The sequence below is a fragment of the Chiloscyllium plagiosum genome, unplaced genomic scaffold, assembly GCF_037043375.1.
Source record: "Chiloscyllium plagiosum isolate Xiang-an unplaced genomic scaffold, Cpla_swu_hap1 HiC_scaffold_32, whole genome shotgun sequence".
Lineage (NCBI taxonomy): Eukaryota > Metazoa > Chordata > Chondrichthyes > Orectolobiformes > Hemiscylliidae > Chiloscyllium > Chiloscyllium plagiosum.
In genome coordinates this window covers 45,675,582-45,702,178 of record NW_028270170.1, presented here as the reverse complement: position 1 = coordinate 45,702,178, position 26,597 = coordinate 45,675,582, and the positions used below count along the sequence as shown (strand labels likewise).

Genomic DNA, 26,597 nt, shown 5'->3' with positions numbered 1-26,597 from the left:
AAATGAAGCAAGATTGTAAGCAGGGAGAAAATATCAATGGATAAGCAAGAAAATTAAAGGTAATATAAAAACAAAGTGAGTGGCAGCCTGAAAGATTAGGAAATTTTTAAAGATCAATGAAGTCAAAAAAAGTGCAAAGGTAAATTATGAAAGGAAACCAGTACAAAATATTAAAATGGATATCAAAATGTTCTATAAATATATAAACGTGAGAAGATTAGCTAAAGTGAATGTTGATCCCTTGCTGGATGAAACTTAGGGGTTACTAGTTGCGAACACAGAAATGGCAGGGTCACAATAAATATTTTGCATCAGTTTTTCCAGCTCGGAACAGTAATGCCATCTCAATAGTAACAGGTAATGCAGAGATTATAGAAAGGGAGGAACTTTGAACAATCATCATCACTAGGGGAAATAAATACTGAGCAAACCATTGGAATTGAATGCAGCCAAGTCCCCAAGGCCTAATGGCCTCCAGCCTAGGATCTTAAAGAAAGAAGCAGCAGAGAAAGTGGATCCATTGGCTATAATACTCCAAACTTCCCTGGATGTCAGCAAGGTTCCAGTGGATTAGAAAAATTGTAATATAATGTCCTGATTCCAGGAGGGAGGGAGGTAGAAATTAGGAAAGTACAGATTAACTTGTGTCGTTGGGAAATTGTTAGAGGTAATAACAGGACATTTGGAAAGTCAAAACGCAATGAACTGGAGTCAGCGGGGTTTTATGAACATTAAATTGTGTTTGACTAATTTGTGAAAGTTCTTTGAAGATGAAACAAGCGAAGTGGGTGCTGGAGGTTGTGTGGGGATAAAGGGGTAACAGATTTAAAACAAATGAGAGGAGTTACTTCTCTCAAAGGGTTGTGAATCTGTGGGATTCACTATCCCAGAGTGCAGAGAATGCTGGGACTTTGAGTAAAATTAAGGAGGAGATAGTCCGATTTTTAATTGGTTCAAGAGCTATGGGCAGCTGCCAGGAAAATGGAGTTGAGGCTGAGATGAGATCAGCCATGACCATGTTAAATGGTGGAGTAGTTTGTGGGACTCAGTTGCCTACTCCAGCTCTGTGTTCTCATGTTGTCTCACATTGTCCCCAACAAACACTCTCATGACAGCAATAGCATGGGGTTAGATACAGAGTTCAGCTCCCTATCCCAGGAAGTATCTCTGGATTAGGCTGATCAATTTCAAGTGAATAATGTAGTGTTAGGTAGTGAAATGCAGATGATCAGTATTCTAATTGGGTGATGAGTTTGAGTTGGTTTTGGATGTAATCTGAGCCTCAGTGCAAAATGACAGCAGAATATTCACTGCCGTTAATGTGTATCAACTGTAAATTAAGTATAGTAATGTCAGGGGCTGTGAAATGAAGTGAATCAGGAGTTACCTAGAGACTGGAGGAATGTCTGCGTGGGAATGCTTACTGCAAGTGTCTGTCGTTAACATATTTTAAAGTAGTCATTACTGGGTCAGCTAAGACTATATAGTCAGTGAGTCCTTGGATAAAATGGTCAGTGGGTCTTGGAGTACAGTGATCAGTAGGTATCAGATTCCAGAGATCAATGGGTACTGGAATACAGTGATCAGTGGGTAATGGAAGTATAGCCATCAGTGGGAACTGGGATACAGAGTTCAGTGAGCACTGGGAGTATAGTGGTCAGTGAGCACTGGAGTGAGTATTCTGGGTGTCATGGACTGTGATCGGTCAGTAGGTATATTTGACAGTGAGGATTGGGTATAATGTGGTCAGAAAGGCAGAAGTGGAGTGAATTTCTTTCTAAAAGCACCTTCTTTTCACACTGCTCCTAAGAGAAAGTGAGGACTGCAGATGCTGGAGATCAGAGCTTAAAAATGTGTTGCTGGAAAAGCGCAGCAGGTCAGGCAGCATCAAAGGAGCAGGGGAATCGACGTTTCGGGCATTAGCCCTTCAGGAATTGAAGGCCTGAAGAAGGGCTTATGCCCGAAACGTCGATTCTCCTGCTCCTTTGATGCTGCTTTCACACTGCTCCTGCAGACTGGCACTGGCAGATGGCTGCTCTTTTAGCTCCTCCTTCAGACCTGCACCGTGGTCCAGCCCGTGGAAAAATTATTTAAAGGTTTGGAACATCATCCCTCATCCCTGGGGCACTGAAGTTCAGCTGATAACCGTTTATTGCTGAAATCTCTCAACCCAAATAATAAAAAGATTAAATTGTTTCTTCTCCCCACCTCCCAGCACAATTTTTTCTTTAAATCACGAGCTTATCTTTCCCTTGCAATCTCAAAACCCAGTGAGATTTTTTTTTCAACACGCACCTCTGCATCAATGCTGCTTTACTCTGAGCATCTTCTCTTCCTTCTAGGCACCTCCCTCACCCTCCAGCCTTTTGCAAATACCTTTTATTTTAAAGAGGACGCGTTCCCTTTAATTGTCATAGCTCCGATTTTAAGAACTGCCCGCTTTCTAGTTGTCATGACAGTCCTGACCCTCTCCCCTCCCCAGCCCCGGGCTCGGTTATTCCCTGGGGTGGGGTGGAAACTGCTTCCATTTATAGGCAGTGGTTACTGCTTTCTCAGCTGTCGGCTGGCTGCCTGGAGGGTACTATATAAGGCGGCCCTGGAGGATGCGGGTACTCGTGCGTGTGCTCACAGCTTCTGCACACCTCCCAGATCCTGCTGGTCCCGGTAAACCATGGCCCCCAAAAAAGAACCGAAGAAAGAAGCTGCCAAGGCAGCCCCTCCACCACCACCTGCAGAACCAGAACCTCCCAAGGAACCTGTCTTCGACCCCAAGAGTGTGATGGTAAGTGGACCCATTGTGAGAGAATCACTGCTGCCTGGAGACCTGCAGTGAATGAATGAATGGCTGCCTGAATATTTAAAATGACAATCTGTAAGGGTACTGTAATGACAGAGGGGCTGTGGAGCAGCTGTAAGGTTTGTTTTGAGGATTTTCTGCTTTCTACTAAATGTGCAGGAAATCCCGTTTCCTTTTTCCAGTGAAAGATTTAATTTTTGAGCTGAACACAATAAGTGTCAAAGGCTTCAGCAACATCTTGCAGATGTAGCGTGCGCTGGGAGCTGTCTCTGGTTGCTCCTTGTTTTTGGTTTGGTGACCCCAATAGCTGCAAACGTCTTTATTTTTCCTCGTTCCTTTTGTCTACCCACCTCTGAAAGGCCCCACCCTCACAGGGTACTAGCCTCCTGATTTCAGGGAATTCGGCAGCAGCTAGATGATTATCACACCCTGAATTGAGACAAATTCGACCTTGACTTAGCTAACACCTAGCCTTCAAGCAGGGACCTTGATTATAGCCCAGATGGTGCTGAGGAGAGCCATTCCTTATCTCCAATCCACAGTATCATAAGTGAAAATCTTCCCCAATTTAAACCACTCAATCCAAATCCTGATTGACTATGCATTTTCTATCAATTGCCAGGCAATAATGAGCCAGCAGGCGGTGCGTTCTCTGTAGCTGTAGTCTCCTCCATCTTCTGAAAAAAGATTTCTCTCTCTGGTGGCTCCGTGAATTGAAACAGTGTTGCAGAATGTCAGTGTGATCTACATCTCAGGGCTCCATGACACCATAAGGTATAGGAACAGAATTAGACCATTCGGCCATAGCTGATATGTTTCACAATTCCATTCTCCTGCCTTCTCCCTGTACCCTTGATCCCCTTATTTAATCAGGAATCTACCTTTCGCTGTCTTAAAGACACTCGATGACTTGACCTCCACAGCCCTCCATGGTAACGGTGTTCCACAGATTCCCCAACCTCTGACTGAAAACATTCCTCCGCATCTCAGTTCTAAAAGGTCATCCCTTCATGCTGAGCTTGTGCACTCATATCGAGTCTCTCCTATAGTGGAAACATCTTCCCCACGCCCATTTTATCCAGACCTCTGAGTATTCTGTGAGTTTCAACACGATTCCCCACTCCCCATCCTTCTAAACTCCATTGAACACGGACCCAGAGTCCTCAACAGCTCCTCATATAACAAGCCCTTCATTCTTGGCATCATTTTGTAAACCTCAGCGCCAGCACATTCTTACTTAGGAAAAGGCACAAAACTGCTCACAATATTCCAAATGCCTTATACAACCTCAGAAGTATATCCCTGCTCTTGCAACTACCCACCTCAAAATAAATGCTAGTATTGCATTAGCCTTCCTATTGAACCTCCATGTTGGCCTTGAGAGAATCCTGAATGAGGGCTTCTAAGTCTCTTTGTGCTTCAGATTTCTGAAACCTTGCCCCGTTTAGGAAACAATCTTCTAGGAGAAAGTGAGGACTGCAGATGCTGGAGATCAGAGCTGAAAATGTGTTGCTGGAAAAGCGCAGCAGGTCAGGCAGCATCCAAGGAGCAGGAGAAGATTCCTGAAGAAGGGCTCATGCCTGAAACGTCGATTCTCCTGCTCCTTGGATGCTTCCTGACCTGCTGCACTTTTCCAGCAACACATTTTCAGCCATTTGGGAAACAGCCTACTCCTCTATTCAGTTTTCTGACTGTCAAAGTACATAACCTCACACTTTCCCACAAAGTATTTTATCTGCCTCTTCTTTGTCCCTAGCTATCCAATTCTTCTGCAGCCTTCCCACTTCCTCAACAGTATCCTGTCCCTCCACCTATCTTTACGTCATTTTCAAGCTTAGCAATAATGCCCTCGGTTCCCTCATCCAGATCATTGTTGTATAACGTATAACATATAGCTGTAGTCCCACTACCAAACCCTGAGGAACTCCAAGAGTCACTGGATGTCATCCTGAAAAAGATCCCTTTTCCCCCTACTCTCTGCCTTCTGCCAGTTCAGACAATTCTCTATCCGTGCCAGTACCTACCCCCTAATACCATGGGCTCTTATTTGGCAGTCTTCTGTGTGGCACCTTGTCAAAGGCCTTCTGAAAATCCAAATAGATCACATCCACTGCCTCTCCTTTGTCTAACTTGCTTGTTACCTCAAAGAATTCTAACAGATTTGTAGGCATGACCCCCTTTACAAAGTGATACTCATGCACTTTCAAGAACTCTGCAATTTCATCCTTAATAATAGACTCTTAAATCCTGATGAAGAGCTTATGCCTGAAACATTGATTCTCCTGCTCCTCAGATGTTGCCTGACCTGCTGTGCTTTTCCAACACCACACTTTTTGACTCTTAAATCTTACCAACGATCAAGATCAGGCCAACCAGCCTATAGTTTCCTGTCTCTGCCTCCCTCCCTTCTTAACCAAGTGTGTCACATTAGCCATTTCCCAGTCCTCTGGAACCCTCCCTGACTGCAGTGATTCCTGAACGATTACCAGAACTTTGGGGTATAGTCCACCTGATCTGGGTGATTTATCCACCCTTCAGACCTTTTCAGTTTCCCCAGCAACCTCTCCTTAATGATGATCACTGCACTCACCTCTGCCTCCTGACTCTTTTGAAGTTCTCGTATGCTGCTGGTGTTTTCCACTGTGAAGATTGGTGCAATGTACCTGTTCAGTCACTCCACCTTGTCTTTGTTCCCCATTACTACTATTCCAGCCTCATTTTCCAATGATCCATTAATCACTCTTGCTGTTCTCTTATATTTATGTATCTAAAAATACTTTTGCACTCTTCTTTTATATTACTGAAGAGCTTACCCTCATATTTCATCTTCTCTCCTTTGTTACTCCTTTAATTTTCATCTATTGGTTTTTAAAGATCCCCTGCTTCCCACTTACTTTCACTACATTGTATGCTTTTTCTTTTGCTTTCATGCTGACCCTGACTTCCTTTGTCAGCTCTGGCTGCCCCAGAAACCCCTGCCATTGCTGCTCCACCATCTTCCCTGCTCGATTTCCCTTTGAATCAATCTGGCCAGTTCCTCCCTCAGGGAGTTACTTTGTAGTTACCTTTACTCAATTTTAATACCATTCCAATTGATTCCAGCTTCTCCCTCTCAAACTGGCGGGTAAAGTCTATCATATTATGATCATTGCCCCCGAGGGGTTCCTCTGCCTTAAGTTCCCTAATCAAGTCTGCCTTATACACATCACCAAATACAGAATTGTCGGTTTCCTCATTGGCTGTGCCACAGGCTGCTCAAACAAACCAGCTCGTAGAAATTGCACAAATTCCTTTCCTTGGGGTCTGCTACCAAACTGGTTTCCCAGTCCATCTGCATGTTGAAATCCCCCATGTGTAATAGTGCCTTTTCCTCCATGCCTTTTCTATTTGCTGAATTATTTTCTGCCCCACATTCTGACTACCGCTGGGAGACCTGGACATAAGGGTCCTTTTTTTCCCTTTGCAAGTCTTCAACTCTACCCACACCGACTCTATGTCTTCTAACTCTTATTTCACTTCCTGCTATTGATTTAGTTTTATTTCTTACTATCAAGGCGCCCCACCCTCTCTGCCCATCTGCCTCTCCTTCCAATAAGCTGCGGACCCTTGGATATTTACTTCCCAGCCCTGATCCCGTTGCAACCTCTGTCTCTGTGATTACCACAACATCACTCCCACTAATTTCAATCTGCACTACAAGCTCATTTACCTAGTTTTGTATACTGCATGCATTTAAGTACAACACCTTCTGTCCTGCGTTAATTGTCCCCATTCTCATAGCTGTCCCCTTATCTGCTGTGCCTGAAGTTAGATTTCTTACCCTTTCCATATTCTGACTTATTCCTTCTTCTGAAACTTTAATAACGTCTTCTGTGACCTCCCCTATATTTAAATGGTTTTTGGTGCTTGGGACCTCAATCTACCTTTATGACTTTCTTCACATGTGAAGATACAAAACCTTTAAGTTAATTCTCTTATCGAGTTTCCCTACATTTCTAGTTCTTTGGTTCCATTAGGCTTTATTGTCCTTTCTTTATATTATCCGGTAATAATGAACCCTATCACTATGCTACAATCCTACCTCTCCTTTACCTTTGATTTTATAATTTTCCACGTAACTGAACCTACAACCACCCCCGCTCAACTACTTACCTTAAAGCTCTATCTGCAGCCTTAGTTAGTTGCAGTTAGGTCGGTAGACTTAGTTGACTGGAAATCAGGTTTGTGATATAGGGTGATACCACCAGCGTGGGTTCAATTCCCACATCGGCTGAAGTTACCATGAAGGACCCGCCTTCTTAACTCCCCAACCTTGCCTGAGGCATGGTGATCCTCAAGTTAAACGATTGCTAAGTGTCTCTCTCTGATGGTAGAGCAGCTTCATGGTCAGGTGGGACTATAGTGAGTTTACCTTTGATCTGTCCTTTATCACAGAGCTCCTGTCACTACAGCCCACACACAGCATGACCCTGGGGAAAGGAATATGCCTATTTTACAAAAAACAGAAGATAAGGAAGAGACTCTTAGTCTTTAGTCTGAATGAGGCATACCAGGTAGAAAGGGTAAGTTGTGCATGTTAGCACATTGCCCTCCTGGCAATGTCTCAGTGCACAGCTAGGGACCTTACTGTCAGCTTAAAAACAGCTGGAAGGCTACTGGTGAACACCCCAGTTCCTGTCCGAGTGTTTACCTTTCCCAGGAATTGAGCTGCGCTGGCCATACAGGAAGGTTAGATTTGACAATGTGAAAGCTACCGTCCATTAAATGGGAGAAATGTAATCAGGAAAATTGTTTTTTCAGGACTGCATTCTCGCCTATCAAACTGATTGCTGAAATTTCCCAGAGGGTAGAAAAGCCACAAATCTTGCATTGATTGATGCTCTGTACAGTAACTGTCACCCTGAAAGAATGATGTTCTTCTTGGACACTGTTGGTTCCTGAGCCTGTGCCTGACTATGGACAGAAGGAAAGAGCAGCAAAGCTGCATAGTCTAGTTGCTCATGTGGCAAATGCACTTGATTGAAGGTGCTGAGGTACTATCTGTGGTGCACAACTGGAGAAAGGACTGAAGGGGTACCACAGAGAAATGGTAAATGAGAAGGACATTGGAGGGAGAAAAAACAAAAAAAAGGGCTTGGAATTCGAACACTGGGAACAAAATAGAGTATTATTGAAGAATATTTATGTCAGCTAAGCTTTCACCAAAGAAGATAATTAAACAGAAACAAAAACAGAAGTTACTAGAAAAGCTCTGAGGAACGTTAACTCTGATTTCTCTTCACAGATGCTGCCAGACCTGCTGAGCTTTTCCAGCAACTTCTGTTTTTGGTTCTTTCAGCCTTTATAACCTGACTTTAGGATGTGCTGAAAAAGAAGATTGGGATCAAAAGTGAAAAATAAACTCACAACTGGAGAGTGATGAAAAGACTCGCACGTTATGTTCCCACACATATTCTGAGGATGTGTTGACCTGGAGGTGCTGGTGTTGGACTGGGGGTGGACAAAGTTGAAAATCACCAGGTTATAGTCCCAACAGCTGAAAGCTCGTGCTTCCAAATAAACCTGTTGGACTATAACCTGGTGTTGTGTGATTTTTAACTCAGAGGATGAAGGGGAAAAAGAAAGTAAAAATATTAGTTTATATTTACAAAATATAGAAGATTGCGGGAGTGCCTAAGGTTCGGCAGGCAGTTAGTGCTGTTCTTATAGAAGTCTTGTTCAGACTCCCTTTCTTTAAGAATTATAGAGCAGTCAGTTTAATGTCAGTGATATGAAGGGTAGTGGAATCTATAAGAAATGGTGTAATGGAGAATATCCAGAAACTGGCTATGAAATTATTCATTTAGCATCAATTCCAAAAGGACAACTTATGCTAATTACCCAGATATTTCTTTAACAAAATAATGGAAAGAATAGACTACTACATAGTAGTAGTTGTAATATATTTGGATTTTCAGAAGGGCTTTGATGAGGTACAACAAGATAAGTTCATCACATAGGTTAGGACATATGAAATCTGAAGATAAATGGGTGAAGGGGCTGAATTGGCTCCATTCTTTTCAACCTCCTTACTTTGGCAACAAAGATTCAATGCTGCTTTTAGAATGCAGTTATACCTCACACCAATTAAAATGTAATTAACTAGTTCACCAGAGATATTTTTAAAAATTACAAGGTTTACTTGAATGGAAGAGAGAGAAATGTTATTATTTATTAACCCAGATAAAAATTAACAAAGATGTGACATCAAACAAATATAAACAAAGTATAAAATTTAAAAAGCAATAGTGACCAATACAGATCAGATGCAGCCATGAATGTTGTAGATATCTTTGAGTTCTCAATGTTCAGATATTTCCCCAAATTTTGTTGATAATGGTTGCTATTACTTTCTTGAGCAAGAGAAGAAAGAGAGAGAGAGCTCTACTTTCCCTGCTCTGTCATAGGTGGGCGGCACGGTGGCACAGTGGTTAGCACTGTTGCCTCACAGCGCCAGAGACCCGGGTTCAATTCCCGCCTCAGGCGACTGACTGTGTGGAGTTTGCACGTTCTCCCCGTGTCTGCGTGGGTTTCCTCCGGGTGCTCCGGTTTCCTCCCACAGTCCAAAAAATGTGCAGGTTAGGCAAATTGGCCATGCTAAATTGCCTGTAGTGTTAGGTGTAGGGGTAATGGGTCTGGGTGGGTTACGCTTCGGCGGGTCGGTGTGGACTTGTTGGGCCGAAGGGCCTGTTTCCACACTGTAAGTAATCTAATCATAGCATGAGCTTGAGGTCTCTCACTCATTGATGTCTTCCTGTGTCTGGATGTGATTGTTTCCAAGCTGGATTTGTGAAGTGTAAATTAAAAAGAGGCCTCCAAAGTTTCTTTACATGTGACTGGTTTCAATCTCTTTTGATGCATTTTTAATTTCAGATTAAACTAATTTATTTCTTAGTTTCATAGAGTTACCAAGAATTACAGCATAGGAAAAGGCCTTTGGACCCATCCCATCCACATTGGTCACAAACAACTACCTAACCATTCTAATGCCATGTTCTAGCACTTGGCCCATAGTCTCATATACCCTATCACCCCAGTGTACATCTGAATACTTCCGAAATGTTATGACGGTTTCTGCTGGACCACTCCTATAGGCAGTGAGTTCCAGATTCCCAACACCTTCTGGATGAAAGCATTTTTCCTCCCACCTCCTCCAAACCTCCTGCCCCTTCCCTTAAATCAATGCTTCAGGTAATTGACACTTCCATCATGGGAAAAAAAAATTCTTCCCATCTATCCTATATCTGTCTCTCATTATTTTATCCATCTCAATCAGGTCCCCTCTCAATCTCCTCTGCTCTAAGGAACGCAACTTAGACAGGCAGGATCCTGGAAGAACACAGCAAGTCAGGCAGCATCAGGAGGTGAAGAAGTTGACGTTTCGGGTGTAACCCTTCAGGACTGGGGGTGGGTGTAGGGGGAGCTGCAGAGAAAGGGGATGGTGGGGGCAGGATGGTGAAGTGGGGATAGGTGAAGATAGGCAGAGGGTACAACCTGGTTAATCAGTGGGAGGAATGAAGTTGGTTGGTGGCTGAGAGGAATGGAAGGGATGGGGAGGAGCCAGGAAGGGAGTTGGGGGATGGGAAGGTTGGAGGGAGGTTATTTGAAATTGGAGAACTGAATATTGAGTCATCCAGATTGTAGGCTGCCCAGGTAGAAGATAAGGTGTTGTTCCTCCAACAGGAGCTGTGGTTTGTTTTGGCAATGGAGGAGGCCAAGGATGGTCATGTAAGAAAGGGAGTGGGAAGGGGAACTAAAATGGGCAGTGACTGGGAGGTTCAGTCAGCCCCTGCGGGCCCGGCTGAGATGCTCAGCGAACCGTTCCTTAAGTTTACGTTCGGTCTCCCCGATGTAGGGAAGAACACATTGGGAGCACCAGATGCAGTAAATCAGGTTGAAGGAGAGGCAGGTGAACCTCTGTCTCACCTGGAAGGTGCCCTGGATGGAGGTGAGGGGGGTAGTGTGCCGGCAGGTTTTGTATCTTTTCCGGTTACAGGGGAAGATACCTGGGGAGTTCAGGGCCCCAAACAGTCCTTCCAGGTGAGACAGAGGTTCACCTGCCTCTCTTCCAAAGAGGGAGGGAGATAAAAGGGAAGAGGAGAAGGCAGATTTGTGGGGAAGGAAAGATGGAGCGAAGAAGGGAACAGAAAAGAAAGAGAGAAATATGAGATAATGACAATCCAAGTGCAGGACAACGGAGTTTGAGAGCCAGGAGTTTAAGTTGGAAGAGGGAGTTTCAAGGCATCCTGTTTTTAACTCTCACTGTTGTCAAAAGTGAGTACCTGTAACACACAATCCAGGAAAGAGAGTGTGGATCCATGTCGAGACCTCTCTGGGAATCATGTTTACTGACATGGAGAATAGAGGCAAGGATTTGTCTTACTGTCAGCCTGACACCAGTCTGATATGAGTCGAGAGTGTGGTGCTGGAAAAGCACAGCAGGTCAGGCAGCATCTGAGGAGCAGGAGAATCGACGTTTTGGGCATAAGCCCTTCATCAGGAATGAGGCTACATCAGGGAGACAGGATGCCTTCTTGCGGATCATTTCAGCGAACATCTCTAGGACACCCGCACCCACTAACCCCACCGCCCCCCGGACGAACACTTCAACTCCCCCTCCCATTCCATCAAGCTCATGCAGGTCCTGGGCCTCCTCCACCATCAAACTCTTACCACACGAAGTCTGAAAGAAGAACGTCACATATTCCACCTTGGAACCCTGCAACCACACGGGATAAATGTGGATTTCAACAGCTTCCTCATTCCAACCCCCTCCCAATATTATCCCAGTCCCAAACCTCCAACTTGGCACCGCCCTCTGGACCTGTCCATCACTCTCCTCTCTGACCTATCACTTTCTCCCTCACCTTCATCCACCCCACGCCCCCCATTTATCTCTCAGCCCTGACCCACAAGCCTCATTCCTGATGAAGGGCTTATGCCCGAAATGTCGATTCTCCTGCTCCTTGGATACTGCCTGAACTGCTGTGCTTTTCCAGCATCACGCTCTGGATTCTGATCTCCAGTATCTGCAGTCCTCACTTTCTCCCAGTCTGATATGATATGTAACACAAAGAATGGCACCGTGTGAGGCAGCCTTGAGAGTAATGCATCCTTATAAACATTTACGCTTTAATAAAGCTGACTTTGTTTCTGTTTCAGATTGATTTCAGTTCGGATCAGATTGAAGGTGAGTTTTCACTGTTCTAGAGCCAAATACTATCAACCCTTCCAAAGCTGGGGGCAGCTAATTGTGCTGTCAGTCTTCTCACAGTGGCTGACGGAGCTAGGAGAATGTGCCAGGGCAATGGAAACGAGAGCGCAGGCTTCTCTGCTGCCCCTGAGAGGGCGACTGGGAGATGTCACCTGAGAACACAACAATGGCAGCAAAAAGCATTACAGAGAAATCAAAGCGAGAGATGATTATTACTACCCAAATACAAACACAGAAGAAGGTAAATGGTCCATGACTTGCTTATAATCAGGCTTTAGGGTCTTGGAATCCCTACAGTGTGGAAACAGGCCCTTCGACCCAACAAGTCCACACTGACCCCTCCAAAGAGTAACCCACCCAGACCCATTCCCCTACCCTAGTACTCTACATTTACCCCTGACTAATGCACCTAATTTACACATCCCTGGACGCTACGGGCAATTTAGCATAGCCAGCTCACCTAACCTGCACATCTTTGGATTGTGGGAGGAAACCGGAGCACCTGGAGAAAACCCACACAGTCACTGGGAGAAAAGAAAACTCCACACAGACCCATTAAATTTGCAAAACGCTACAATAGGGCTCAATATCATAAAGATCTGCATATATTAAAATGGGGACATAATAGAAAGTCTATACAAAATCTTAGTGGGACCACTGTTGGAGACTCTACAGAATAGGGAAGGGGTTGAGGTAACAGAAATGGGAGGGTACGATAGAGACTTACTGAGATGCTCCCTGCGATGAAGGAATACGAGCAAAAACTTGAAAAATGCTGCATGTGTTCCTTAGATCATAGGAAATTACAGGGCATTTTGATGGGACTGTTTAAAGTGATGAAAGTATTCAGGTAAATAAGTAAAGGAGCAAGAGGACTCCGATGGAAGATTAAATACCATGAGGATTAGACAGTGATCAGGAGAAAGTATTTTCCACATAGGGATGTGAGATTGTGGAATGAATTACCACAATTCATAACTGTAGTAGAGACCATGTCAGCATTTAACATAACACTTCTGTGGTTGGACAAAACCAGGGTATTACTGAAAAAATGTTTGAAACTTTTGTCTTGTACTCATCATTCACAAGAACACCAATTCAAGGGAAACACTAACATTTAAATTGGAAGAGAGGAGGATGTTGATTGGTTACCAAGTGGACTCTGGTAGAGGCATTGTCATGGAGAATGCAGATGGATGCTGATTACCAAAACTTTGCCAACCAATTAGCACCTTCCTCTCATCCAAAGTAAACAGTGGCACCTTTGCAAACTTAACAATACATTAGATGTGTGGAGGCAAGTTAGAGGGAAGAGGGAAAAGGGGAGCAAATGGTTCCTGGTAAGATGTAAAAGCAAAACACTGTGGATTTTGGAAATCTGAAACAAGCACAGAGAATGTTGGAGAAACTCAGCAGGCTTAGCAGCATCTGTGAAAAGAGAAACCAAGTTAATGTTTCAGGTCCAGCCACTTTTCTTTTCAAGTGGACATTCTGGCTTCAGTTCAACATGTGGTACAGGCGGTTTATTTAACCAACAGCGCTGTCAAACTGAAGCCAGTGTTGTCATTCATTTGTGTCCAGTTTGTGTGAATCAGGTTCCTCGGTGTGGGGAGTAATAATCACATCACTGTGTCTCTAATTTCAGAGTTCAAGGAGGCTTTTGCCCTTTTTGACAGGACGCCCAGCTGTGAAATGAAGATTACCTATGCACAGTGCGGAGATGTTTTGCGTGCCTTAGGACAGAACCCTACTAATGCTGAAGTCATGAAAGTGCTTGGCAAACCCAAACCAGAAGGTGAGGTGTCAGGGATTGGGGCTACTTCATTCTATAGGCATGAGTCCATCTGCATCATAACAACAAACACAGCAAAGGTGGCTCTGAGACACTGGAGTGACAGCCTTTGGAGCTACTGCTGTACTGGCTCCATAGAACAATGGGAAAAGAGGGGAAAGAAACTTAGCATTTATCTGCACAAAATAGACATGTACATACATAGACATACTTTGACACACACGCATTTATACCAACACATACAATATACTTTGAGATTTATACTCACAGACATATACAAATGCACACACATACATACATTTAGAAACATGATTTGGAGGTGTCGGTGATGGACTGGGTTGGACAAAGTTAAAAATCACACAACATCAGGTTATAGTCCAACAGTTTATTTGAAAGCACTAGCTTTCGGAGCGACGCTCCTTCATCAGGTGGAATTCTTCACAATGCAGTGAAAAACAACCATGATTATGTATCTGAATGAACTTCCTACCTCCCCTAAAGAACACGTGTACTACGTATCTTCATTAAGATCCGTTGATTGGGCGAATGATGCTTTGATCTGTTCAGTTCACCTCCTGAGATTCCAAGCCAGTAAAATTGAACCTCAAACTTCTTTAAATATTTATTTTGATTTGGGTCACGAGGGAGTTTGAGCTCCCCTCCCTCCCATCAGAGATATGTTCTGAAGGATCCAGTCAGTCTGAGTGACAGTCTGTTTGCCCCTGGCAGAGATGAACCAGAAGACGCTGGATTTTGAAACCTTCCTCCCAATACTGCAGCATATCACCAGGAACAAGGACCAAGGCACATATGAGGACTTTGTGGAAGGTTTGAAAGTCTTTGACAAGGAAGGAAACGGCACTGTCATGGGAGCTGAGCTCCGTCATGTGCTAGCAACACTGGGTGAGTTGAATGTCTTCAGCCTGGAGGGAAGATTATGTGGGTTTGGAAATTGATGTTAAATTATCACTGGTCTTCCATTTCTACTCTTTTCCCTAACTGTGACCCTCCCCAGCTTCTTGTTCTTGTTGCTGTGCTGTTCTCTCTTTCATGGGAACTGTTCACTTCTGGGCAAGAAACCACAGTCCACACAAACCACCGTAACAAGCTTACTGTTCCTGATTGTGTGTAAATGTCCCAACACCTGAAATGAGCAGGAAATACCCTCTGACAAGCTGGAAGCCCTGCAGTTTGTCACCAGCAGTGTTACAGGGTACACCACCTTTTCATTTTTCCTGTCCCCAGGCAGCATTGGGTCCTGGGGTCAGTTTGGAGGTGCATCCAGAGACACTTGGTTTCCCATCTATCCCCAATCAGGAGCAATGTATGGAAGTACAGGGTTATGTACTCCAAACTCACAGTCAGACACGAGCAAAGAATCAAAGGAATTGAAGGTTAGGAGGGACATTTTAACCATGTACCAGATGCTCAGAAGGGCAGCTAGGGACAGTGGTATGGAGCTGTCTCTGGAGTAGTTGCACATTGGGAGGGAGCAGCTGAATTGTCTTCACCAATCAAATGTAAATGATTTGTTGTGAGTCCAGTTATGAACGTCCAACCAGCAGAAGCTCATACCTCAGAGGTCTGCCATTGCTTCCTGCTTTACTGGAGCAATGCGAGCTTTAGTCCCCACAACACACACGGACAAGGGGCTTTCCATCGGTTCCCAGTCTCAGACCATTACTGCAGCATGGAATAGGATGAAATTGAGACTCACTGCCACGTTATTCATCCCACAAAGAGTTTGACTCAGTTCTGTAGGAGGGTCACTGGACCAGAAACGTTAACTCTGATTCCTGACCGCAGACACTGCTAGACCTGCTGAAATTTTCCAGCAATCTCTATTTTGTTTGAGGCTAGACATGGTCCTGCCTAACCTTGCAGTTTTTCTGCCAAGTTACCATAACGGAAAGATCTTTCATTCTTTGGCGATATGAGCAACACCCAGTGTGACCCTGGCCTGTCTGCTCTAGTTAGTGTCTGGGTGAAGCTGTTCTGCAGATTCTCTCATCAGGACAATTCTAATTCCCAAAGAACCACCTGCTCCAGCTTCATCTCAGCTCAGCTGCTGCTGAAACCCTCAACTGTGTCTTTGTCATCTCCAAACCAGGCTGTTCTAGTACTCCCTCCCTTTAGCCTTCATACCCAGTCTAAATCTGATCACATCCCATCTCTTAGCCCATCATGTCCAGCCCAGTGCCAATGATCTCCCTCAGCAGTGTTTAATGCCCTCCTGCTGATACTGAGCTAGACCAATCTGAATTCCTTGTATTACTTTCTCTGGGGACTGTTAACAAGATTCACCCCATCCACTAGAAATATGATCACTCCCAGGCCATCAGGTTGATTAGTGACCAGTACTGAGCCTTTCAATGTTCAGCATTCCAACCGACTGGATCACTCTCTGATGCTAGAACATCAGAGGCAATCTCTGAGATAAGGGGACTTTATTTTTATAAAATATCTCAAACCCCTCAATTAGATTCTATTCTATGACTTGTGCCCAGGTTTCTGTTATCTTATATATAAATCCCACAGAAGGTACTAATTAGATTCCAGTTTGTAACTCACTCCCAGATATCTCCTGTTTTATATATATAAACTGGCATCAGCACCCGACCCTACCCCGAACCCCTCAATTAGATTCATTGCCACATATCTGTTAATCTCTTGGGAAAAAAAACCTACAGAACCTATTGAACTAGATTCCAGCCTGTAACTCACTCCTGGATATTCGCTATTCTATATATTAAACGCTCCAAACCCTTGGGCGGCACGGTGGCTCAGTGGTTAGCACTGCTGCCTCACAGCGCCAGAGGCCCGGGTTCAATTCCCGCCTCAGGCGACTGTCTGTGTGGACTTTGCACATTCTCCCCGTGTCTGTGTGGGTTTCCTCCGGGTGCTCTGGTTTCTTCCCACAATCCAAAGATGTGCAGGTCAGGTGAATTGGCCATGCTAAATTGCCCATAATGTTAGGTAAGGGGTAAATGTAGGGGTATAGGTGGGTTGCGCTTCGGTGGGTCGGTGTGGACTTGTTGGGCTGAAGGGCCTGTTTCCACACTGTACTGTAATCTAATCTAATCTTGATTAGAATCCAAATTATATAAAGTGTTACTGAATTGAGATTGGCCACATTGTGGGACAATTAATTGCTTTTCAACCTGAAAAGATCATCTTGGCTGTATTATTGCTGGAATAGAGAGTAGGTGGACTGCGCTGATCTCCTGCCTTCTGATCAAATGATTCCATTACCTGGTAGGTGAGAAGATGTCAGAGAGCGAGGTGGAGCAGCTGTTGGCGGGTCATGAGGACTCAAATGGATGCGTCAATTACGAAGGTGAGATCAGGATGAAAACCATCTCCATAACCTCAGGGAAAAAACACACTCTGACTCTCACATTCAGCCGCTCACTCGGACTTGCAGTCAGCCCTCTCACTCTGACACTCAGTCAATCCCTCACTCTGACACTCAGTCGGCTCCTCACTCTGACACTCAGTCGGCTCCTCACTCTGACACTCAGTCGGCTCCTCACTCTGACACTCAGTCAATCCCTCACTCTGACACTCAGTCAATCCCTCACTCTGACACTCAGTCAATCCCTCACTCTGACACTCAGCCAATCCCTCACTCTGACACTCAGCCAATCCCTCACTCTGACACTCAGCCAATCCCTCACTCTGACACTCAGTCGGCTCCTCACTCTGACACTCAGTCAATCCCTCACTCCGCCTCTCAGTCGACCCCTCACTCCGACATTCAGTCGACCCCTCACTCCGCCTCTCAGTCGACCCCTCACTCCGCCTCTCAGTCGACCCCTCACTCCGCCTCTCAGTCGACCCCTCACTCCGCCTCTCAGTCGACCCCTCACTCCGCCTCTCAGTCGGCCCCTCACTCCTCCTCTCAGTCGACCCCTCACTCCGCCTCTCAGTCAATCCCTCACTCCGCCTCTCAGTCGGCCCCTCACTCCGCCTCTCAGTCGGCCCCTCACTCCGCCTCTCAGTCAATCCCTCACTCCGCCTCTCAGTCGACCCCTCACTCCGCCTCTCAGTCGACCCCTCACTCCGCCTCTCAGTCAATCCCTCACTCCGCCTCTCAGTCGGCCCCTCACTCCGCCTCTCAGTCGGCCCCTCACTCCGCCTCTCAGTCAATCCCTCACTCCGCCTCTCAGTCGGCCCCTCACTCCGCCTCTCAGTCGGCCCCTCACTCCGCCTCTCAGTCGGCCCCTCACTCCGCCTCTCAGTCGGCCCCTCACTCCGCCTCTCAGTCGGCCCCTCACTCCGCCTCTCAGTCGGCCCCTCACTCGGACTCTCTGTCGGCCCCTCACTCCAACGTTCAATCGGCCCCTCACTCCGCCTCTCAGTCGGCCCCTCACTCCGCCTCTCAGTCGGCCCCTCACTCCGCCTCTCAGTCGGCCCCTCACTCCGCCTCTCAGTCGGCCCCTCACTCAGACTCTCTGTCGGCCCCTCACTCCAACGTTCAATCGGCCCCTCACTCCAATGTTCAGTCGGCCCTTCACTCCGACTCTCAGTCAGCCCCTCACTCCCACTCTCAGTCGGTCCCTCACTCGGACTCTTGTCGACCCCTTCACTCCGACTCTCAGTCAGCCCCTCACTCCGACTCTCAGTCGGCCCCTCACTCGGCCACTCAGTCGGCCCCTCACTCGGAGACACATTCAGACCCTCACTCGGACTCTCAGTCAGACCTTCACTCCAACTTTCACTCGGTCCCTCACTCCGACTTTCACTCAGTCCCCTCACTCCAACTCTTGTTCGGTCCGTCACTCCAACTGAATACAAAAACATCCTTCACAGTCACAGACTTTATGTTAAGTTTGGAATATTGTGTACCATTCTGGTTTCCTTCCTATCGGAAAGATGTTGTGAAACTTGAAAGGGTTCAGAAAAGATTTACAAGGATGTTGCCAGGGTTGGAGGATTTGAGCTACAGGGAGAGGCTGCACAGGCTGGGGCTGTTTTCCATGGAGCGTCAGGGGCTGAGGGGCTGACTTTATAGAGGTTTACAAAATCATGAGGGGCATGGATAGGGTAAATAGACAAAGTCTTTTCCCTGGAGTGGGGGAGTCCAGAACTAGACTAGCATAGCTTTAGAGTGAGAGGGGAAAGATATAAAAAAGACCTAAGGGGCATCTTTTTCACTCAGAGGGTGGTGCGTGAATGCAGTGAGCTTCCAGAGGAAGTGGTGGAGGCTGGTACAATTACAACATTTAAAAGGCATCTGGATGGGCATATGAATAAGGGTTTAGAGGGATATGAGCCAAGTGCTGGCGAATGGGACAAGATTAGGTTAGGATATCTGGTCACATGGACGAGTTGAACCGAAAGGTCTGTTTCCGTGCTGTACATCTCTATGACTCTATTGACTCTAAGTCAGTAAGGGTGGCGCAATAATAAGGTGGCTTCCTATAGATTTCAAATATATACAGTGAGAAGGGAGCATAATAAATCAATATCCATAACAATTTCATGGAAGCCAGGGTTATTAATTTATTTACAGAATTGAAAGCTGTGCAATGTTTAAAGCCCTGAATTATTGTATAGAACCCAGGTGTATATGGTTTATATTTTGACAAAGTTAAAAGACAATATTTATCATATCGTGCCATTGGACGTTGTGCTTAACGAGAGACCAATAACTGAGAGGTTCAAAACCAGGCGCAACTTAAACGAATCTTGTTCATTGAACAGCAATAATTGTCTGGTTTTATTTTTGCAGCTTTTGCGAAGCACATCTTATCGGGATGAAGCATGGTGTTCCGGTGAGTTAAACCACATGTTCGGTGCTTTGACACTTTTCACCTTGCGATAGCATGAACTATCCAATGAAACTGAGGCACAGTCACTCCCTGAAAATGGATCTGATATAGACAAAACTTCCCCTCGACAAGCGAATTTAGAAAGTGGGAGCCAGACTAATGCACCTAACCCACACATTCCTGAACACTATGGGCGATTTAGCATGGCCAATTCACCCAACTTGCACATTCTTGGACTGTGGGAGGAAACCCACACAGACACAGGGTGAATGTGCACATGCCACACAGACAATCGTCCGAGGCTGGAACTGAACTCGGCTCCCTGATGCTGTGAGGCAGCAATGCTAACCACTGAGCCACCGTGCTACCCCTAATTAGATTGGGAACTGTCAGGTTTGCACAAGTTTGGTTTACTTACACAAAAACAGGACAGGAGGGAGAGCAAGAAAGCTTTACTCACCATGCTCCTGGGAGGGGGAAGATTGTCCTGTGAGGGTAGATAGATTAGAATAGATTAGACTACTGAGCCTAAATTCTCTGGAGTTAGGTATCTAATTCAGCCCCTTCAGACTTGTGTCTAACATTGCAGTTCAGTATCACTTTCCCATACTATCCCAATATCTCTGAATTTCTGTAGTGCCCAGAATAGTATTAATTCCTGTCATGGATAACCTCAAAGATTGAGTATCCACAGACCCCTGAGGTAGAGAATTGAAAAGATGCACAAACCTTTGAGCTCAATGGTCATTTGTCAGGTTTTATCTTGGACAGTGCAGTTTCAGCTGGTCTGGCCACCCTCTGCTAATGGATGCCATTATATCTGACAGTTTGACCCATGGTCTCAGTAACTGAGTACAGCAGCAACAGCAGAGTCTTGCTCACTCCTTTCCCCATCTACAGGAGCCTAGATGTGAAGGGTCACAGGCAACTGGTTTGATTCATATTTTTTTCTCAGCCTGTCCCCTCCGCGACAATGTGGAATCTCCAAATGTGGCACTGTCACTGCGTATTGTGCTGGTATCACTGACTGTCAAATGATGGGTGGCCATTGGCCCACACCAATCTGAGTGAAGACGTTTCTCCTCATCTCTGTATGAAATGACCAATCTCTCAAGCTGACACCAATATATATCTCCACACTCAGACCTGTGCCAAGTGTGGGTGTGCTAAGTTCTCTTTTGTGTTTTTAATCAGTGCTTTCTAACATTCAGTGGCCCAGTATAGATGATGCCAAGACCAAGCTGATAGTTGCAATGACCTTTCTGTCTCTCCCATTGGTCTGAGTTTAATGCAGAAGTCATTTGGAACCTGTCACTCTTTCTCTGCCACACCATCTTTAGTATCTGTCCTGGAAATCTGAAAGTTCTATATTAAATCACTTGTGTTCGGATATGTGACAGTATCAATAATACAGCCGCTGCAACTCCACACAGATTGAAAGGCACCCTTTGAAATGCAGTCACCGAGTGCAGCCTCTGAGACCGTGACCCCTTGTTCTATACTCCCTAGACCAAGGGAAAACATTTTCTCAATCTGTTCTATCAGGAATAATACATTTTTGAATTAGATACCTAATTCCAGAGAATTTAGGCTCAGTAGTCTAATATATTCTAATCTATCTACCCTCACAGGATAACCTTCCCCCTCCCAGGAGCATGGTGAGTAAAGCTTTCTTGCTCTCCCTCCTGTCCTGTTTTTGTGTAAGTAAACCAAACTTGTGGAAACCTGACAGTTCCCAATCTAATTAGGGGTAGCACAGTGGCTCAGTGGTTAGCATTGCTGCCTCACAGCATCAGGGACCTGAGTTTAGTTCCAGCCTCAGATGATTGTCTGTGTGGAATGTGCACATTCACCCTGTGTCTGTGTGGGTTTCCTCCCACAGTCCAAGAATGTGCAAGTTGGGTGAATTGGCCATGCTAAGTTGCCCATAGTGTTCAGGAATGTGTGGGTTAGGTGCATTAGTCTGGGAAATGTAGAGTAATAGGGTACGGGAGTGGGTCTGGATGGGTTATTCTTCGGAGGGGTCAGTGTAGACTTGTTGGGCCAAATGGCCTGTATCCACACTGTAGGGATTCTATGATAATTGTAGAAGACAGTTTGACTTTTACACACCAATTCATTTGTACCAAAATCCAAAACAAGATTTACCTACTATACCTGCATGTTCATTTTCTGTGATTCATGTACAACGATCACTGAATGCAAACACTTCCAACCTTTTATCACCCATAAAGCATTCAGTTTGATTATGTTTCCTATCAAAATGAATAACTTAATGCTCTGCCTGATTTTACATGCACTGTTCACTCTCACAATCTCTCTCTATCTTTTCTGCAATCTCTTTGCATTCTTGACAGTGTATCAGTAGCTACCTTAGGTACATTATCCTCAGACCCCTTAACTAAATAATTAATGTAGATGGTAAGGAGCTAAGGCCTAAGCACTGATCTGAGGCAGAAAGCCTTTTGTACAGTCCATAAACATCCACTCCCTCCTCCACTGTGTACACAGCAATGTGTACTATCTATAAAATACACTACAGATATTCACCAAAGCTCCTTAAACAGCACTTTCCGAATTCACAACTACTGTCATCGAGAACGACAAAGGCAGCAGGTACATGGGAACACCAACCCCTTCAAGCCACTCACCATCCTGACTTGGAAATATATCGCTGGTTGTTCAGTAAAATTGAGTCAAAATTCTAGAATGACCTCCTGAATGGTTTGTGTCCAGCACGTGGACTGCAGCGGTTCAAAATTCACCACCAATTTCTCAGGGGGAACTAGCGACAGGCAATAAATGTTGGCCCAGCCAGTGATGGCCACTTTCCATGAGTGAATAATGAAATAAAAAGCTTGATCCCAAGCAAAACATGTGATGAAACGGCACAAGAAGCCCATGTAGACATTGGGAGAATGTGCAAACTGCATACAGAGAGTCAGCCAAGACTGGAATCGAACCCAGGTCCCTGGTGCTGTGAGGCAGCAGTGCTGACCATTGTGTCATCCTCTGTTTATTCCAGTCTCTTATTCTGCCCATTAACCAATCCTCAATCCATGGTATTTTTCACAAGCTCCAAGTTTGAGTAATATCTTGTTTTGTGACATCTTTTTGAGCAGCTTTTGAAAATCCAAATTTGCCACAACCAATTATGCTCCCTTATCCATTTTACTAGTTACATCCTCAAAATTTGACTGAAAAGTGACAAGTAACATTCACACCACAAACTTGCAGACAATGACCATCTCCAATGAGAGACAATCTAACCACTGCCCATTGACATTTAATGTTATTACAATTACTGAAACTGCGTTCATTATCAACATTCAGGGGGTTACTACTGACTTGCACTAGTCATATAAATACAGTGCCCACAAGAGAAGAACAGAGACTAGGAATATTGGTAACTCACTTCCTGCCTCCCCGAAGCCTGTCCACCATCTACAAGGTAGAAGTCAGGAGTGTGATGGAATACTCCCCACTTGCCTGGATGGGTGCAGCTGTAACAACATTTAAGAAGTCTGACACCACCCAGGACAAAGCAGCCTGTTTGATTGGCACCATATCCACAAGTATCTACTCTCTCCACCATGGATGCTCAGTAGCAGCAGTGTCTACAAGATGAACTGCAGGAATTCACCAAAGATCCTTCGACAGCATCGTCCAGCCCATGACTGCATCCGTCTAGAAGGACAAGGGAAGTAGATATACTGGAACACCAGCACCTGCAACATACCCTCCAAAAGCCAGTCACCATCCTGACTTGGAAATATATCGCCGTTATTTCAGTGTCGCTGGGTCAAATCCTGGAATTCCTCCCTAAGGGCATTGTGAGGTCAACCTACAGCAAATAGACTCACACAGTTCAGGAGGACAGCTCACCACCACCTTCTCAAGGGGCAACTAGGCATAGACAATAAATGCTGGCCCAGCCAGCGATGCCCTCATCTTCTGAATTAATTTTAAAATGTTGAAGATGTTCCAGGTCTTTACCCTGACAGCTGTCTGCGGTAATGCTATGGGGCTGAAAAGGCTGCATTTCTAATTACCAAAGCTGTTTCTCTTTGTGTTCCATGTGACTCTAACCAGCAGAGAGTTATTCCCCTGCTCCCCCTTGACTCCAGCTTTGCTCAGGATCCTTGATGCAGAAAGTCTGACCTTGCACTTGAAGTTCACTCTTTTAGTCGTAGAGTCATAGAGTTTTACAGCACAGAGAAAGGACCTTCGGCCCATCATGTCTGTATCAGGCATCTATTCGAATTTAATTTGTCAGCACTTCGTCCTTAACCTTGTTTGCTCTAGCATTTCAAGTGCTCATCTTAATACCTCGTCAATGTGATGAGGGTTTCTGCCTCTCCTATCCCCACAAGCAATGAGTACCAGATTCCCCATACCCGCCGGGTGAAAAATACTCCATCACATTGCATTGTTGAGTGGATGCCAGTGTTGTAACTGTACTGGAACAGTTTGGCTCAGAGAACGGCATGTCTTCAGTACTATGGAATGTTGATGAGGTCCATAGCCTTTTAGTATCCAGAATCTGCAATCATTTTCTGATTTCATGTAGAGTGATTCGAGTCGGCTGAGCACTGGCCCCTGTGAGACTAGGGACCACTGAATGAGCCTGAGATGGATCGTCCACTTGGAACTTCTGGTTAAAGATTGTTGTAAATGCTTCAGCCTTGTCTTTTACACTTGTGTGTGGGGGTCTTCCATCATTGAAGACGGGGGATATTTGTGGAGCCTCCTCCTCCTTTAATTGTTCATCACCATTCACAGCTGGATGTGACAGGACTGCAGAGCTGAGATCTGAACTGTTGGTTGTGGGATCGCTTAGCTCTGTCTGTCGCTTGCTGCTTGCGCTGTTGGGCGTGTATGTGGTGCTTCACCAGGTTGACACCTCATTTTTTAGGTATACCTAGTGCTGCTCCTCCTCCATTCTTCATTGAACCAGGGTTGATCCCCTGGCTTGATAGTTGATATGACGTTGTTAAATTGAAGCAATCCAGCTGAGATGTTGTCCGGGCCCCATAACCTTGACTTTATCTAGTGCTTTCAGCCATTTTTGGTGCGTGGAGTGAATTGAATTGACTGGAATTCACCGTGATGGTGGATCATCAAGAGGAAACATTACTCTAGAGTAATATTCTTTCATCAATGTTGTACTGTCCTGGGATTGTTCAATGATATTATAGAAGCTGGGAGCTTTGCATTTCACTTATGTCAATTCCCACAAAAGCCATCAGTGTTTATCCATTGGTGAGTGTCAGTTATGATTCAGTCATGGCTGTCCAATATTTGAGGCAGATTTTTGTGGGTTCAAGTTCAACCCTAGAGACATGGAACAACAGCCCCCATGGTGACCTTCTGTGCAGTAGTGCTGGGGTGCAGTGCAAGTCCAGTCTTTGGATAAGTCATGAAACCAAGAAGGGCAAGGGAATATCTCTCAGTCTCCTTGCCAACATTAGTCCCTCTAACAATCATCCAAAGGCAGATCATGATCATTTTTACATTGGCATTTATGGCACCAGCTTTCATTCCATGTGACCACAGTTCAAGTGAACTAAAAACAATAGATGCTGGAGATCATAGCAGGGCAGACAGAATCCATGGAGAGACAGTGAGCAACATTTCGAGTCCAGATAACTCTTCATCAGAGCGAGATGGGTCATCTAGATTTGAAAGGTTAGTTTGCTCCCTCTCCATGGATGCTGTCTGACCTGCTGTGATCTCCAGCATTTGTTGTTTTCAGTACAGATTCCAACTTTTTCACACAGAGGGTGGTGTGTGTATGGAATGAGCTGCCAGAAGAAGTGGTGGAGGCTGCAACAAAAACAACATTTAAAAGGCATTTGAATGGGTATATGAATAGGAAGGGTTTAGAGGGATATGGGCCAAGTGCTGGCAAATGGGACTAGATTAGGTTAGGATACCTGGTCGGCAAGGACAAGTTGGACCTAAGGGTCTGTTTCGGTGCTATATATCTCTATGGCCTTACATGGTTCAAAATAATGTTACTTGGAGGATCTTGAGGACATGAAATGTGCAGTTGAAAATGTTTATTGGCTGAGAGGGAAAAAGGTGGAGGTATAGAAAATGGGAACCAGAGGAGGCCATTCAACCCTTCAAACCTACTCCACTATTCAATATGATCATGGCTGATTATCAACTCTCCACTTTCTCCCCATGGCCTTTGGTCCCTTCAGCCCCATGAACTATATCTAACTCCTCTTGAAAGCATTCAATGTTTTAAGCTCCATGTGGGACATGAGTACCAACTTGGATATGATAGTCTGAATGGTCTGTTTCTGCTTCTACACTGTCAATTTTCGTTTAATTCTCAGTTATTTTAATTTCAAGTTAATTCCTGGCCTCCTTTCTAAATTCTGTTTTTTTTTTGCAGATTGTGAGCAATGGGATTGTCTATAAACACCAGGAACAGCAAGCTGTGAAATCTATACAACAACGACCTTTCCTGCTGACATTCTGCACATGAGAAGCCATTGTGTGTCACTGGGAAGATCCACTAAATCCTGTTGTTCGCACTGAATCCATCTATATCCCAGTGTGTGTTGACTTATGTGTGCTTCACCACACTCAACCTGTCTCATTGTCCAGTACATATTTAATTTCTATAAGTTTTTACCACAAATAAAATACAACAAAAGATTTTTCTGTTTTTTCTTCTTGAGTATCTCTTTGGGGTATGAGTTAGAAATATAACTGCACAGCATGACCATGGAGGACAGCATGGGTACAGGTAGAATTGATCTCAAGTTAACCAGATCCACAGGTAGAAGCCTCACTTGACATGCCCATGTGGTATTTGATCACATTACTCACTCATGGCAGGAAATCACGACATTTGATCATGTGACATGGTGACTTTTATTCTCAGATTAATCTTTATCTCAGATTAATGTCTCAATATCGCAGAACAGTTCCCCCACCACGAAAATATTAGACTTACTGTTTTAT

The 26,597-nt window shown here is 45.0% G+C and overlaps 1 protein-coding gene across 2 annotated transcripts; it reads left to right on the top strand.

Moving 5' to 3' along the window:
- The first annotated feature begins 2,617 nt into the window (after positions 1-2,617).
- Positions 2,618-26,290, top strand: myl4 (myosin, light chain 4, alkali; atrial, embryonic). 2 transcript variants are annotated; one of them, XM_043675354.2, is made up of 8 exons: positions 2,618-2,782; positions 11,999-12,026; positions 13,696-13,845; positions 14,572-14,745; positions 17,102-17,179; positions 19,577-19,619; positions 21,248-21,274; positions 26,023-26,290. In XM_043675354.2, the coding sequence occupies exons 1-6, from the start codon at positions 2,672-2,674 to the stop codon at positions 19,603-19,605; spliced, it is 570 nt and encodes a 189-aa protein (XP_043531289.1). In that variant the 5' UTR covers positions 2,618-2,671; the 3' UTR covers positions 19,606-19,619; positions 21,248-21,274; positions 26,023-26,290. The 2 variants fall into 2 exon arrangements, with proteins under 2 accessions (XP_043531289.1, XP_043531288.1); XM_043675353.2 differs by lacking the exon at positions 21,248-21,274 and having other exon boundaries at positions 2,619-2,782.
- Positions 26,291-26,597: the final 307 nt, after the last annotated feature.